General features: G+C 42.0%; 1 protein-coding gene across 2 annotated transcripts in view; it reads right to left on the minus strand.

Annotated features, from left to right (window-relative positions):
* The window catches only part of LOC110399636 (opsin-VA-like), a 33698-nt gene that overhangs the window by 3761 nt on the left and 13539 nt on the right, over nucleotides 1-16398 (minus strand). The window contains exons 3-5 of one of the 2 annotated variants that reach the window (XM_021398681.1): nucleotides 8539-8627; nucleotides 5322-5490; nucleotides 1495-2178 (exon numbers count right to left, since the gene is read on the minus strand). In XM_021398681.1, coding sequence (XP_021254356.1) covers nucleotides 1495-1855 — 361 coding nt within the window. In that variant the 5' untranslated portion in view covers nucleotides 1856-2178; nucleotides 5322-5490; nucleotides 8539-8627. Of the gene's footprint in view, nucleotides 1-1347; nucleotides 2179-5321; nucleotides 5491-8538; nucleotides 8628-16398 lie in introns of both variants that reach the window. The other variant, XM_021398680.1, reaches the window with a different exon arrangement.

Here is a 16398-nt window from a genome sequence, read left to right on the forward strand (position 1 = left end):
AAATCAAATAGATTTACTGAAAAGCAAACCTTGTCCCACACCACAGTCGCAGAATCATTTAGGTTAGAAGGCATCTCTGGTCATCACCTGGTCCAGTCTGACATGGCTTACGCAGGATCTACGCAGCAGGGTGCCCAGGACTATGTCCACTTAGGTTCTTAACTTTTTCATTTGAACTCCTCTGGGCAACTTGTGGTCATCTTTGACTACTTACTTTTCAGGAACCTTTCTCAGCAATATAGGTTTTCAAAAGATATGCAATTCTTGTGTATTGTTTTGATATTTTATTAAGAGCACAAGACTTTCATACTAGACTAGTTTGTTAGTATAATGACTACAAAACCAAGCATCTATTTGCACCTTTTAACTCATTACTTCTTTTTTCACTAGGTTTTATCTGGAAGCTGCACATAATGTGCAGCTTTTCAAATTACGTATATCTTCAAAACATTATCTTTGCAGGAACTGTCGTATTTCAGACTGTCATAAGCTCTAACCTACAGGCAGCTGCCCACAACATCAAAATACCAGTTTATTTGGGACAGATCACCTGTTGGTTGGTCACCAAAATCTTGAAATAGTCTGATCTTATTCCATAGAACCTGCTTTCCATGCCACAAACTTAAATAGTACCATCGTCTCCCACAGATAACTTCTCTGGGCAGCTTAATTAGCCTGAGAGCAGAAGCAGGATTCCTCTTCAGCTGAGGATCAGCAATGCATTTGGCTCAGAGAAGTGGCAGACTTAGAAGAATGGCTTTACTATGCAGCTTCTGAAACAGCACCCAAATGTCAGCTGGCAGCAATACAAAAGCCCTGTGGGAGGCAAGAATGAACTTCTATGTCCATGTAATTAGATGTTCCATTTTAAACTAATTTTCTATTTACCCTGTAGAGGTGTATTTACGAAGTGAACTACCTGGTGATGATTGATTTTCCCTTTTAGAGTACTTCAATATGTTTTGCGTACTCAGCAAAACAAAGCCAAGAGAAAGAATCACAGAGAGATGCAAGTGCAAGGGGTGACAGTCACAAGCATGGCATGGCTCCTCAGAACAGTTGCAGGATAGCTGACATAAGATGTTTCAGTGACATAATATTTTCCATAGTTTAAGAACAGCCATTTGTTCTCTCTTATTTAGTGATATACTCATACACTAAGACACAAACCCTGATAATAATTACACAGTGAAGTGTGTTTTTTTTAAACTCGCATTGTTTTCCCCACAACCCTCTATTGTATTTGCAAGTTTTTTTCCTCATTATATTAAATCTATTCAGAGAACAGCATAGAAGCAGCATGATGCTGACATATGACAGCAATAGTGACACGCTTTATTCACTCACATGAGATCCTCCACAGAACACACAACTGGAAAAGATCCAGTGCGTTCACAGGCATCCAAGGCCAGTGATTTAGGAAGCTGCAGGATAGTGAAACACACTGAAGGAAGCTGAAGGAAAAGATACAATTACAGACAAAATCAAGCTTACCGAAAAACGTGACAGCAAATCCTTCCAGTACACAAGCCCAGTACCCCATATAGAAATAGCCTTTTAGATTGGCTAAAAAGCTGATGGTGCCACCAGTCAATGAGACCAGGAAATCAGCCACAGATAAATTCACTATAACATAATTGACGGGTTGTCTCAGTTGCTTGAACTTAAAAGTTACTAGGATCACAGCCAGGTTCTCAGCAAGAGACAGGGAGGTCACCACGAACATTACTGCTGCCACAAGCCTGAAGCGCCAGGGCTGGATGGAGTCCAAGGGATGGTGGAAGGGATCCCATTGAGCAGGACCGGAGGAGCTGGACAACAGTGACTCATTTCCAAGTGCTCTGAATAAATCCATATTTTTTTCCCTTGCTAGTGAAAATAATATTGGATAATAAAGTTTCTAATCTGTAAAGAATATTAAAGATAAAAAGGAGAAACCAAATATAATCAAACTCTCCGTGCTCCTGCTTTCTGATAATAGTCCAGGAAACAATGTGGGAAGAGGGATGGGCAAGGGAATCTCTTGGAGTGCTTTCTGCCCTTCTCTGCTGGAAGTCTCCTACCTCTCTCTAGCTGGAGATGACGCTGTGTCTTCGTAATAAGAGCCAGCTATGGAAGATGCAGGTTCCCTCCTCCTGTAGCAGCTAACAGCAGTGCTGAAATCAGATCGTTCCTATTCTGTAGGAAAAAAACAGAACGTTTGCTTGATCACTTCCTGACTGCTAGCACGGTGAAAACAAACCTTTCCTTTTGTTAGCAGTGAGGGTGGAGTGATCTTCCCCACGTCTTGCACTGCTGGGAGCATATCAGAGGGGGAAGCTCCTGTCTGACTGAAGGAGGGCTGCCCTGAAAAGATTAATGCTAGACTACCATAGCAGCTGTAAACTTGGCAGGGAGACTGCATTCTAAGCCCCGTTCACATCTCAGGCTAACTTAGGACCCCAGCACTTAAGCTTCAAATTAGCATTGTGTGGTATTTAGAAGAATTTCTCTTAGTTTCCACCAGAGACAGCATAGATAGAAGTTTCATTTCAGTTTGTAACTAAGAGTTAGCACAGCCAGGAGGTAAGCTGGGCAGCCAGAAACAATCTTAAGCTTAAACTAAACAGATTGCACACTATTTATTTTCTAATTTTGTTAATAAGCATTAATAACCAACTGGGACTGCAGATTTTCTTAAACTGCTTTGAAACCTGGGGGGGCAAGCTTTCCTGCCAGCTAGTTCCATGTGTAGCATGAGAGCTGCCCCAGGCCCCAGCAGTAGGAATGCTGCTTACCTACAGAATCCAATGGCTGGCACAGCTCACTGCAGCTGCTGTGGAAGAGCAGCCATATAAGCCAGTAGGAGCTGGCAAAGAAAAGCCAGGCTCTCCAGGGGCAGGGGCAGCCCTGAGAGAAGCTGGAGAGCAGATGCACCTTGGGCTGGGGGGCAGGGGAGCACAAAGGAAGGAAAGGGTCCATAAGAAGCTGAAGGGATCTCTTCGAAGTAGAGTAAAATTTTAAACATATCCAACATAAATCAGTCCTACCAGTTCAGAGTTGTTGGGTGTTTTTAAAATAACATACAACAACAGCAAAAAAAAAACAGCAGCAAGAGAGGTCTACACATAATTTTTGGCATTAGTTGTCTTCATATTAATTTTTCAATATGCTGTATTTCATAATGCTGTTCCAACTGCACATCTCTAATGAGAATATAAGAACATAGCACACATTCACTATAGTATTTTTAAAAACATTTACAGTAAGGCCCCTTTTTTTTTCCTTGTCTTCAGTATGGGAGTTTCCAGTCTATTTCTTACACGCAAACAGAAGCTAAGGGCAATGCACAATCATTTAATTTAAATCAGTAATTCAGCAAAAATTATAATTCATGCATAGAAATTATTACACATTATAAACCTAAAAACCTTAATTTTCAGATCACACAAGTAAAGGAGAGCACCTGCAAAACTCCATGGCAGACTTCACAGTTGTATTTAATCAGAACTGCCTTGATTAATCTTATTTATCTACTATCAATATAAGCCTTTCCTTTTTAGAAACTATTGAAACTTGTGTGTAGGCAGTGAGTTTTCCATTCAGTGAAACCTCTGGAAATTTAGACATGTATTCTCCTGCTGCCTGACTTCACTGAAATCGTTTAGTGTTACTCCAGAGGTGGGAGCAGAGAGCTGAGCTGTTACTCCTGTGCAGTACCGTAAGATTTAAAGATGTGTTCAAGTACATTCCCATAACTTGATGCAGAACCTTCTGTAGGAAGATACTTTATCCAAATAAAGTCTTGCACTGGCTCTTGTATGTTCAAAGTCATCATCAGAAAAGCAGTCTTTTCCTGTTGGTCAGCCTGTGCTACTGCAGCAGTCATTACAAGCTGCAGTTTGAGAGCGTGCCTGTCAGAAATACTACAGCTGCTGGCAACTGTTTTTTTTTTTTTTTTTTTTAATCATTTCCCTCCATCCATTTCTTTTCTAGCTGCAAGTTTGTTGTTGTTTTTTTTTCCCCCCCCTCACCATTCCTGAAAACGGGAATTGTTTATGGTCAGTTTAAGGTCAGTTCTCAGAAGACACCGAGCTATTATAATGGAATTATTTTGGCCCTGCCCTTCTAAGTGACATGGAGGAATTATTTTGCCCTCTTGCTTATTAAAAGAACTGGAGTGGAGATTTCCTTTTGTCAAAAGATAAGAACTGTGTACAGGAGAGGTGTGCTGCTCTGGGACAAGTACCAGGATAGCTGCGGGATTTTCATTAACTGATAGCATATAACAAAGCTGCTAGCTAAATAAAACATGTTCTATTAACGAGTAATAAGAAATTAAGCCCAATAAATAAGTGTATATTGAGCATAGGAAAAGGACATAAGTTGTTAGGCTGCATTTACTTAGGACATGCTAATGATATCAGTTTGGGGCCTCATCTGAGCAGGTAAGACTTTGGTTAACTCCTGATGGCTTTGCAAAGCATGGATAAACTCAGCTCCTTTGGTGCTGCATAAGAACAATGAAGTAAAAGGCAATGACAGGATAGCTCTACCAGTTCTGACTGAACGTCACTAGGAAAATTTTCACAGATTTTTGAGCGTTCTTCGCCCATCTGCATTCACATGATGAATTTGAGAAAACTTCAATAAAAGAAATAGCTGACAAGAAGCAATAAAGTAAATTTTCTTTGGAAGTGATGAGAATGTGGTTATAATGATCAAGAGAATGATTTGTTTTTCTTCAGAAACTGTATTACCCAAATGATCTGTGCAAATTGTTGTCCATTACATTCACTTGTTAATTCAAAGTAAAAATACTGCTCATGTGAGAGTTCTCAAAGAATTTTTTTTCCTATTCTAAAAACCTCTTTCAGAGAACTGAATTATACAAGCAGTCCTAACATCTTGATGGGGATTGTCAGTGAGAACCTTTACCGTTAATTACCTTTGCTAAAAAATGTTTGCTATTAGGTAAATCAAAATCATTTTTCTGTTTTGCAGTCCCTGAAGACAGTAAATAGGATTTGCCCTAAACCTGGAGATAAAATCTCTGAAGATATTAAAGTCAAAATACAGTTTGCAGCTTTGCATTCAGCATCACATTTATATTTACTGAAACAATGAGAAAGAAATTACAAGTTGTTCATGACTAGTGTCATCAGAGCTCAACATTCAGATAGACCCTCGCCCTCATCTTAAGTGATTTTAGAGAGTGATTACATTTATAAGTTGTCTAGATTTTTATTTCTGTAGCACTTGATGTCAGATATTTAATGATTAATAAGATTATGTCTAGATTGCAGTCATAAAGCTGGCTGCGATGCAGCAAGGAGCCTTACCTGGCAGCACCAGCGCCATCAGCATAGGCGGCACGTGCTGACTTCACCTGTTGCAGAGCAGTGGGAGCACAAGGGACAGGAGACATTCGGGACCGTTTTCTGACCCAGAGAGGCAGAAGCCTCCTGGAGACACACAGCTGGGCCAGTTGTGCCCCATGCTGCCCACACACTGTAAGACAACACATGCCTCAGACTACGGAAGAAGTGTGAGAAAACTCTCAATACATGCATTAAAGAAAACACCACTCATCCGTAACATTCCCACTCAAAATAGAAACAAAACCTAGTTGCATTTCACAACTAGCCAGAGCAATTAAGCAAAATTGCTAAAAAGAAAACTAAGCAAAGCCAATGAAGCTGTTTATTCACGTGACAAAGTGCTTATCTGTGGGAGTTGAAATTAGACCAATCACTACAAAGTGAGCAATGAAGCTTTCATCCAGAGCTGCAAGCTTCCTAACGATTTGGAATTTTTAATCAAATGCTCAATGCTGTATCTTCACCTGAGCTCCAACCCATTACTGAGCAGCAGTGATAAACATGACCCTCTTCTCTTTCCTTCCTGAGTTCGGCTGATTTGCTCCAAAGTAGCCAGACAGATTGACAAATACAGAAGAAAGCCCATCTAAGTTCACTTTGTTTCAAAATCTGCCCTGTTTAGATATCGTTCACAAAGACTACACGTACAAGGTAAAACCCAAAATAAACGCGGTCAGTTTCCATCATTTCATTGTAACTAAGAGCACCTGAGGAGAGTCTGACTATAGGAACCAGCACTGCAGAAAGGTGAGACCACAGAACTGGAATCCGGCAGGACAATGCCCAGCTGCAGACAGTGCACAGACAGGAGAGATGGGAAAGCGGCATGTCAGCAAGCAGTCTGCATCACAATTACACAACTGTGCAGAAGGTCAACTTCAGCCATGCCATCCATGAAGCATCCTGGGCTTTTGATGTGAACCTCAGGCGTCAGGACATGACAGGAATTTTGTTACCTTCTGCACTTCAGCTTTAATATGAGTTTAGGAAAAGTAATGCGCCTCTTCATTTTAGGCACTTAAGAGTGCAAAGCTCACCTTCAGCTGTATTCCCATCAGTTAGTATCCTCTGGAAGAGAACTATTATAAGGATTGAATTTAGAGAGAGAGTGAAAACACAGCAGGTAGGTGAGAAGAACAGCTGAGAGGGTATCTGTAATGCGTCCACATAGGAATTTGGAAAAAAAGACCTGGAATCACTGAAATAAAACTAACGCCAAGCATGGCATTAAACAGGCCCTTCTCATCCTGAGGCTTCCAGAGAATTATCTGGGGGGATTATCCCCTACAGACCTCAAGAAAACAGCAGATCAAGTTACATGGAAACAGCAGAGTGCAAAGACCAGACTCCTGGATTCTTCTCTTACAGCTACAGGAAATTAAACCAGTCTGAAAAGGAAGTACGTCACATGATCCAGAAGTGAAAAATAAACACTCTAAACATCAAGCCTGTTCAGAAACATCTATGACAACTGTTGTAACAAGAACTTCAAAACCTACATATGGCTTCAGCAATTCATACAAAACACAATGGTCTGAAGCCTAACAGAAAACTGAATTTGCACACATAGATAGACTTGTTAGCCCAGGTATTAATAACAGCAGCACTGTTTTTAATGGCTTATGGTTAACCGGGCCCTGGCTATCTACAAGATAACTAAAATCCTCCACCTGCTCTGATAGTACTTCAAGTAACTATAGCTTAACGTTGATTCAGGTACATGCATACAAACCACAGTAGGGACTGGAGACGGCTTTCTCACAAAAACAGAAATGGGTTAATCAAAGAAATTGAACATAGAATTTCAATGGAGAACAGTGAAATGTCCTTCTCCCTAGATACATGTATGATTGTTGCTCCCCTTATAGTCTTACACTGTAAAGATCATCTAATTCCAATCTCCCTGCTGTGGGCTGGTTGTTTTGGTGGTGTTTGATTCAGCAGTCAACTTTATTTATTAATTTGTCTGCCAGTGAAACATTTTGTTATTTGTTATTAATGTCCCTTATCTAACTTGACACACACAGCTAACACTATGCTATCAGCTGTAGAAACAGTCTAGCACTTTTGGAAGCAGGAACAATCCAGCCCAGCCTACACATTGCTAGGAGTTGTGTGAGGCATATTCAGACATAGATCTCTCTCTTTCTCTGTGGCTTATAGAATGCAAGTATAGCCACAACTTCAGAAATACAAGAGGGTGACTGTCACCAACAATATTCACGTCTCCATTAAGATCCCATGGACTCAGCATACACAGTGCAGGAAGTATTCCAGACCGCTGCTCTCTGCACAGCAGTACTGAGGTACTTAAATGGAGCACAGTTGCACTATTGCAGTGTATCTACTTTAAAAAAAACAAACAAGGAAAATGTAGCTAGCCCAAAGGGATTCAAGCGCTCTGGAAAATTCTAGTCCATGTATTCTGCCTTATGTAAAATGAGATATAATCTGCAAGCTCGCTTTTTTTTTTTTTTTTTGCAAAAGAATAAAAGAACATCACATAGCATAAGAACACCATCATTAAGAGTGGTTCTTGGAAAAATGACAAGGAGTGAGGAGTTCAGTTGTGGAAAGATAAGCATCCCAGGACAGAGCAAAACCTCCTAGCGAATGCCACTCATTCTTCTGCCTAATTCCTTTAACATCTGATTCTGCGTCTGTTCCAGATCTACCCTTTTGATTTGTTAAGTACAATTACCTGAGTCATAGTTCATATTAAATTCACTAGAAGTCCTCTATTCTGAAATAGAATCCACTGGTCTGATCCTGCAAACACTTAGGTAAATGGTTATGCTGATTATAGCTGGTAGGCCTCCTTACTTCAGTGAGACAACTGCAGCTGCACACATGCACAGAAGGACACAGATTTGTTTAAACCACATGCATGTTTTGTCTGCTAGTTGATGCGAGTCATATGAAACCTACCTTTCAGAAAACTACACCTCTGATTCATCCCTTTGAAAGAAGTGAACTTCATGTATACTTTCGGTAACAAACAACATGTAGACAGCTACTATGGAGTGATGGTTAAAATAGTTCATCTGGAAGGGACCATCAGAAATCATCAGGTCCCAGTGCTGACCTCTTCAGGACAACTCAAAATCTAAAGCACGTTAATGAGGGCATTGTACTAACACATCCCTTGAACATGAGCACACAGCATCAATCACCTCACCTGTTCCAGTGTTTGACCACTCCCATGGTAAGGGCATTTTTCTGGATACGCAGTCTCACCCTTCCCCGCTGCAGCTTTGTGCCATTCCCCTGTGTAAGGATAGGAGGCAGTAGATAATAGTTACCTTAAACCAGTTTTGAATCACCCAAGAAAGATAGGATAGCAGTCACAATCGAGTAATAAAGACAGAAACACTTACCCCCTTCCAAGGATCAGGGCTCACCAAACACTCCAATGGAGGCAGTCTCCCAGTAAAGACCCCTCCCTTGTGGCTGCCAGCCCTTAGGTGAGGTTAGGGAGGAGTGGAGCCAGGGCCCACCCCTTCCAGTCTCACAGGTGAATTGCTTCCACCTCTGCTGCCAGGGCTGGCCGTGTCCTTTCACCAGGTGCTCAATCACTGCTTCAGGCCATGACCTCACAGTTCCCATACACCCCATGCCCTCTCATCAGTTCCCAGGAGCAGAGCCCAGCCCATATCTCTGCTCGCCCTCCTGAGGATGCTACAGAAAGCATTAAGGCCACCTCTTGGCCTTCTTTTCTCCAGACTGGATGACCTGAGTGCCCTCAGCCTCTCCCCACAGGACATCCTTCCAAACCTCTTACTGGCTTTGTTGCCCTTCTCTGGATATAATCAAGCATCTTAACATCTTTGTTAAATCATGAATCCCAAAACTGCACACAATATTCACGTCTGCACAAGGGCTAAATATAGCAAGAGAATCTCCTCTTTTGATCAGCTTCTTGAGTTGGTTTTAATGTGTCCCAAGATGCGGTTTGCCCTCTTACTGCCAAGGGACTGCTGGCTCACACTGAGTCAGCTGTCACCAGCACCCTCAGCTCCCTTCCTGCAGGGCTCTTCTCCAGCCATTCAGCTTCCAGTATGTACTGGTGTCCAGCATTACTCTGTCCCAGGTACAGAACCCAGCATTTATCTGTGTTGAACTTCATGTCACTGAGGATTACTCAGTACCCCCAACACTTCCTGGTTTAGTATTATCAGCAAACTTAATACTGATGCATTCAATCCCCTCCAGGATGATGATAAAAACATAGAATTGAGCCCTGAGAGACACCATTAATGACCAGCCACTAGCCAGATACAGTCCCACTTACTACGACCTGTAACCTCTGCTGTTGAACCAGTTTGTCATCCACTGTAGCATGAACCTGCTTATCCTGGCTAGATGGTTTAACCAGAAGAATGCTGTGAGGAATGGTATCAAAAGCCTTACTAAAATCCAGAAAGATTACATCCACTGCCTGCTTTTCATGAGCAACTTTATCTGTTGCAATCTACTCAGTGTATGGTTTAAATTTAGACATTACTTTCCCGAATCATTAATTGCAATACCAAGGATGAGAAAAAACATAAAACTCCATCTGTCAAGTCCACAAGGCAGCAGGATGGAATCACTCTGGTCTGTATAAAATGAATACTTATGGGGTCTCCAAAGGCACTGTAGTTTCCATGCTTTACATCTTCAGCAGGATTTTAACTTGGGAACTCACTGGAGTCCTGTGTCCACCCGAGTACAGCCCCTGCATTATTAGAAAATTATTCCTTTCATGCTGTGTGAATTCATTACAGACTTCTTAAAGTATTTACGATGGAATTATCAAAGGGGAAGCCAACCATGTGAAAGGTGTTCTGCTTGTCTGGTTTTATCTGATTATTTCTGGAACATTATATGTTATGCATACTGTTGCAAACAGATCTTGCAAGCCAGATAAAGCTACACAAATATCTATATTCTGGTTCTTGAGTGCTGTGCATTTGTATTTACATTAAAAAGTACTGAACAGTGCTGATAATTTAGTTCTAACAAATTGTCATCTTGCATGGATCTTCAAAAATCCCCTAGAACATTAAACTTGGTAATGTGAAGCCAGTTTGCTTAAAAAACATTCCACTTCTTGTAATAATTTCAAAAATCATAGCTGTATGTGTAATTGCCCTTTACAAACAGAAATATTAAGATCACAAGCTTAGTATTCTGGGTCCCCCGCTCTAGGTGACCCTGCTTGAGAAGGAGGTTGAACCATACGACCTGCAGAGGTCCCTTCCAACATTAACCACTCAGCAATTCTATGAAAACAAAGCTCATTAATTCTGAGAAGGAATGGCATGGAACAAAGGTTGTTTATAATCTTCACCATTGGTTTTAAAAATTCATTTTTCTCCAGACAACACTGTGCATTCCCTTTAAGATTATTCCCTAAATGAGGCATGATTTACACGCTTTTGCCAGCACTTCTAGGTCTACCTATTTGAACACAAGCGCAAGTAAATATTGATGCATACCTTGATACTAGGATTTCTTACACTTTACACTGGCTAGCTAGCACCTATCTAATGAGTCTTACTTGTCAATGCCATTTTTTTTAAACCATAATTCATTATTTTACATACTTTCATAGCCTTCCCATTTTTCTTTAGATGCAAATCAATATGCAAGTTTCATGTAGACTCTACTAGAACACGATTCCGCAATATACTGAAAATCCACAAATTCCTCCCAGCAACCAGTTTCAGTCTAGAAAAGCCTTAACTTGTTTGCTATTTTGCCTCTCACTTAGGTACTATATCAAAATACAGTCAACACTCCTACTCAGTCCATGAGACTAAGGGTGGCTTTGCCTTTTACCCTTGGGTATAGGTGATAGATTTTACATGTATTAAACTGTGAACTGAGGTTTGCTAAGCAGTCCTTGAGATCCAAAACAGCAGAATTTGTGCAGAGCTTCAGAATGCAAGTAAAAAGCTGCAGAAAGACCTAGATTATTTCTAAATCAAAACAACACTGCCTCACCTTGACTCTTTATTAAGTATTGTATCCCACCATATCATATTCATGTAGGATCACGGGAAGATGGAAAAAGTACAGGCTGCCATGAACATAGATAAACGTCCACTAAGAACAGACAGGGCATGACTGAGATCCAACACAGTGTAAGCTCCTTAACTCTTGAAAAAAATCCCCATATTATGCAACTTGATACATGACTAGTAAGTAGATTACACTAATCTGATTTAGCACTAACATTTTGTGATTTCTAATTTGGAAGCGGCCTGCATACGCTGGCACACTTGTAGATAAGTTCCTCCTACATGACAGTGGGTAAGCATACACCTAGTAAGACATTTCATTTTCCATACAATTTAGGCGTGCACTAAGTAGCAGTTAACTGTCAACTTCCTCTCTATACTGCTCTATGGCTAAATTAGGATATAATTTCATGTATTTCAAGTGTAGTAGAACAGGCTTTTTTTTTTCCCTTAAAAGTGCATGTTTTTTGCCTTCCTTTAATTTGTCATTCTGATTTTCTTCCCTTGAGAAAGTCCTTTTCAACTCTTTCCATGCTTTCTTAGAACTACTGAGCCTTAGTATTTTAACATCTGTTTTAGTGACAGATTTTGTTAGTCAGCACTTTGTTCCTTGCGAACTTGAGCACATATAGATTTTTTTCTACACCATCAACAGTTAAAGAGACCTTATGTCCTACACAAGATGCATTCAATACTTACAATTCAGCTTATATGAACTTAACTGAATGTAAAACTGTTCAGGGATATTCTAATGAGTAGAAATAAATCCAATCTTCCATCTTTATAGAACACAAAGCAAGGAAGTGTGGGAGGGGAATGACCTCAAAAAAAGAAGAATGACTTGGGAAAAGGTGAAGTGATGGTACAAAAGAAAGGATTACTGTCATCACTCATTTGACAAATTGGATGTCAAGTGAAAAATCAGTGCCAGCAAGAGAAAAAAGGTATTGGTCACTTAAGGGGATAGAAAGTGCACATTAGATTGTATCTAAGTAAATTTAAGCCTCATGATTTTACATATTGAGAGTATTGTTAAAAAGGTTGTTTTTACAATAGAAAGTTTTCCAGTGGAAAAGGACTTGCAGAGATTATTGAATTCAACTGTCAGACTACTTCAGTGCTGACCTGAAGTTAAAATGTACAATTAGAGCGTAGCATTCCATGCTGATAGGGTATCACAAGACCAATGCTTGCTAAAATTATATATCAAAAAACACACTAGAAAAAGTTGCATTAACATTTATTTCATCCAATAGTCTTTCTATGAAAGATGTATTATTTTCTTCAAAGCTTTTTTTTGGAGCTGAGAAATAAGATTAAAGCCTACGGGACTCTTATACTGATGCATCTTTAGATTTTTCTCTTCTGAGTTAGGGTAGTATGGTTAGGTTGTGGTTGGACTTGATGATCTTGAAGGTCTTCTCCAACTTGAACAATTCTATGATCTTTACCTTTGTATTCCCTAATCTCAGCTACCGTTCCCTAGAGTTTTGTGAAAGAATTTGGATCTCTCATTTGTACCAATATCACAGAATGGCCTGGGTTGAAAAGGACCTCAAAGATCATCGAGTTTCAATCCCCCTGCTGCGCGCCAACCATTAGACCAGGCTGCCCAGAGCCACGTCCAGCCTGGCCTTGAATGCCTCCAGGGATGTGGCATCCATAACCTCCTTGGGCAACCTGTTCCAGTGTGTCATCACCCTCTCAGTGAAAAACTTCCTCCTAACATCTAACCTAAACCTCCCCAGTCTCAGTTTAAAACCATTCCCCCTTCTCCTATCACTATCCACCCTTGTGAACAATCGTTCCCCCTCCTGTTTATATGCTCCCTTCAAGTATTCAAAGGCCACAGGGAGGTCTCCCTGGAGCCTTCTCTTCTCCAAACTAAACAAACCCAGTTCCCCCAACCTTTCTTCACAGGAGAGGTGCTCCAGCCCTCTGATCATCTTGCTGGCCTCCTCGGAACTCATTCCAAGAGCTCCATGTCTTTCTTGTGCTGGGGGCCCCAGGCCTGGATGCACTACTCCAGATGGGGCCTCACAAGAGCCGAGTAGAGGGGGACAATCCCCTCCCTCTCCCTGCTAGCCACTCCTCTTTTAATGCAGCCCAGAACAGAGTTGGCCTTCCGGGCTGCCAGCGCACACTGCTGGCTCACGTCCAGCTTCTCGTCCACCAGAACCCCCAAGTCTTTCTCCACAGGGCTGCTCTCAAGGAGTTCTTCCCCTAGTTTGTATAAATACCTGGGATTGCCACAGCCCAAATGCAGTACCTTGCATTTGGCCTTGTTGAACCTCATTAGGTTCTCATGGGCCCACTTTTCCAGCCTGCCCAGGTCCCTCTGGATGGCTTCCCTTCCCCCTACTGTATCAACTGCGTCTCTTGGCTTGACGTCGTCTACAAACTTGCTGCAGGTGCACTTGATGCCATTGTCTATGTCATTGATAAAGATGTTGAAGAGCACCAGTCCCAAGACTGACCCCTGAGGGAGACCACTTGTGACCAGCCTCCACCCTGACATAGAACCATTAATCACAACCCCTTGGCTGTGTCCAGCCAACCAGTTCTTAATCCACTAAACAGTCCATCCTCCAAATCCATACCTCTCCAATTTAGAGAGAAGGATGTGGTGAGGAACCCTGTCAAAGGCTTTGTGGAATTCCAGGAAGATGACATCCATTGCCCTTCCCCCATCCACCGATGCCATCACTCCATCATAGAAGGCCATCAGATCGGTCAGACAAGATCTGCCCTTAGTGAAGCCATGCTTACTGTCTCAGATCACCTCTTTGTCTCGTATAGCTTCTAGGAGGATCTGCCCCATGATCTTCCCAGGCACAGAGGTCAGGCTCAACAGCCTGTAGTTCCCCAAGTCACCCTTTCTCCCTTTCTTAAAAATAGGAGTAATGTTTCCCTTTTTCCAGTCACCGGGGACTTCACCAGGCAGCCATGATTTTTCAAATACAGTGGAGAGCAGCTCGGCGACCACATCAGCCATCTCTCTCAGAACCCTAGGATGGATATCATCTGGCCTCGTGGACTTATATACATTTAGTTGCATGGGGAGGTCTCGGACTTGTTCTGCTATTACAGTGGGACGGAATCCACTCCCCACACTCTCACCTAGAGGTTCAGGGTCCTGGCAGACAGGGGAAGCCTGACCACCAGTGAAGACCGGTGCAAAGCACTCATTGAGCATCTCAGCTTTTTCTGCGTCTGAGGAAGCCAGCTTTCCATTGCGCATCTCAGCTTTTTCTGTGTCTGAAGAAGCCAGCTTTCCATTGCCTTTTATCAGAGGGGAACGCTCTCCTTGGCCTGTCTCCTCCTGCCTATGCACCTGTAGAACCCCTTCTTGTTATCTTTCACATCCCTCACCAAGTTCAGCTCCATCTGTGCCTTGGCTTTCCTGATCCTATCTCTACACAAGTGGACAACAGCCCTGTATTCCTCCCAGGCTACACAACCCTGCTTCCACTTCCTGTACATTTCCCTCTTTTCCCTCAGTTTAAGCTGCAGGTCCTTGCTCAGCCACGTCAGTTTCCTGCCTCCCCTGCTCGGCTTCTTCTACTGGGGGACAGAGAGCTGCTGCGTGCTCAGGAGGGTGTCCTTAAAGAGGTGCCAGTTCTGTTCCATACCCATGCCCTTAAGTGCAGTTTCCCAGGGGATCCCATCCAGCAATTCCCTGAGCAACTGGAATTTTGCTCTTCTGAAGCTCAGGGTCCTGACTCTGCTTTTTGCCAGGCCTGCATTCTTCAAGATCACAAACTTCACGAGAGCATGCTCACTACAGTCCAGGCTGCCTCCAATCTCCAGTCTGCTCTGGAATATCAGTCACTACAACAACAAACAGCAGATTAAAAGCTGAGGTATTGTTATTAGTAACCATGAAAGTATGTCTTTGCCTATTGTCTTCCTGTTATGAGGATTGAAATCTTAGTTTCCTGCCTTGTTTTTGTGATTATATTCTCTCCATGTTTTCTACAGTATTTTTAACCATGAGTGTATTCGGGGCTTAATTTTTTTGTTTTTAAACATTATCCAGTTATGGGGTTAAATATAGTAATCTAATTTGCAATTACACTGAGGCAAGGTAAAGAACTGAAGTAACAGAAACTCAAAGCTAATTAAAATATTACTTCTGCTAAAGCTATTGAAGTACTAGCAAGCCTTATACAGTGGGCATTCTTATATGCAAATCTCATCTCATGTCTCTGAGATGGAATGCACAAATTTCTAGATAGCGCAGATATCTTCACAGAATCATCAAATCATTACAATTGGAAAAGATCTCTAACATCACCAAGTCCAATCCCAACCCATCCCCACCATGCCCACTAACTATGTCCCTCACTGCCACATCTCCACTATTCTTGAACACTGCCAGGGACAGTGACTCCACCACCTCCCTGGGCAACCTGTGCCAGTGCCTGTTCACTCTTTGGAGAAAAAATTTTTCCAATCTGAACCTCCCTGGCACAAAGTAAGGCCATCATTTGTCATCTTATCGCTGTAACCTGGGAGCAGAGGACAATCCTCACCATGCAACAGCCTCCTTTCAGGGAGCTGTAGAGAGCGATGAGGTCTCCCTGAACTTCCTCTTCTCCAGACTGAACCATGACAGTTTCCCTCAGCTGCTCCCCATAAGACCTATGCTCCAGACTGCACAGCTTTGTTGCCCTTCTCTGGGCATGATCCACCACATCAATGACTTCCTTGTAGTGAGGGACCCAGAACTGAGCACAGCACTCAAGTTGCAGCCTCAACAGTACCAAGTATAGAGGGACAATCACCTCCCTGCTCCTGATAACTGCATTGTAGCAGTCTATGCTACATACTGCTGAGTACACTAGAGTACTACCAAGAAATCCTGTCATGGGAAAGTTAGCTGAGCTTGTTCACTTATAGACTCTAATATGAAAGAAAAACTGGTATTTCTTTGTCAAACCAAATAGCATAGACAAATTAGGAGCATTATTCAGATATGACTAGTTGGTTCACTGAAGAATGTTACCTACAGTATTATTTCTGAATGTACT

Source organism: Numida meleagris, chromosome 5, assembly GCF_002078875.1.
Source record: "Numida meleagris isolate 19003 breed g44 Domestic line chromosome 5, NumMel1.0, whole genome shotgun sequence".
Taxonomy (NCBI): Eukaryota; Metazoa; Chordata; class Aves; order Galliformes; family Numididae; genus Numida; species Numida meleagris.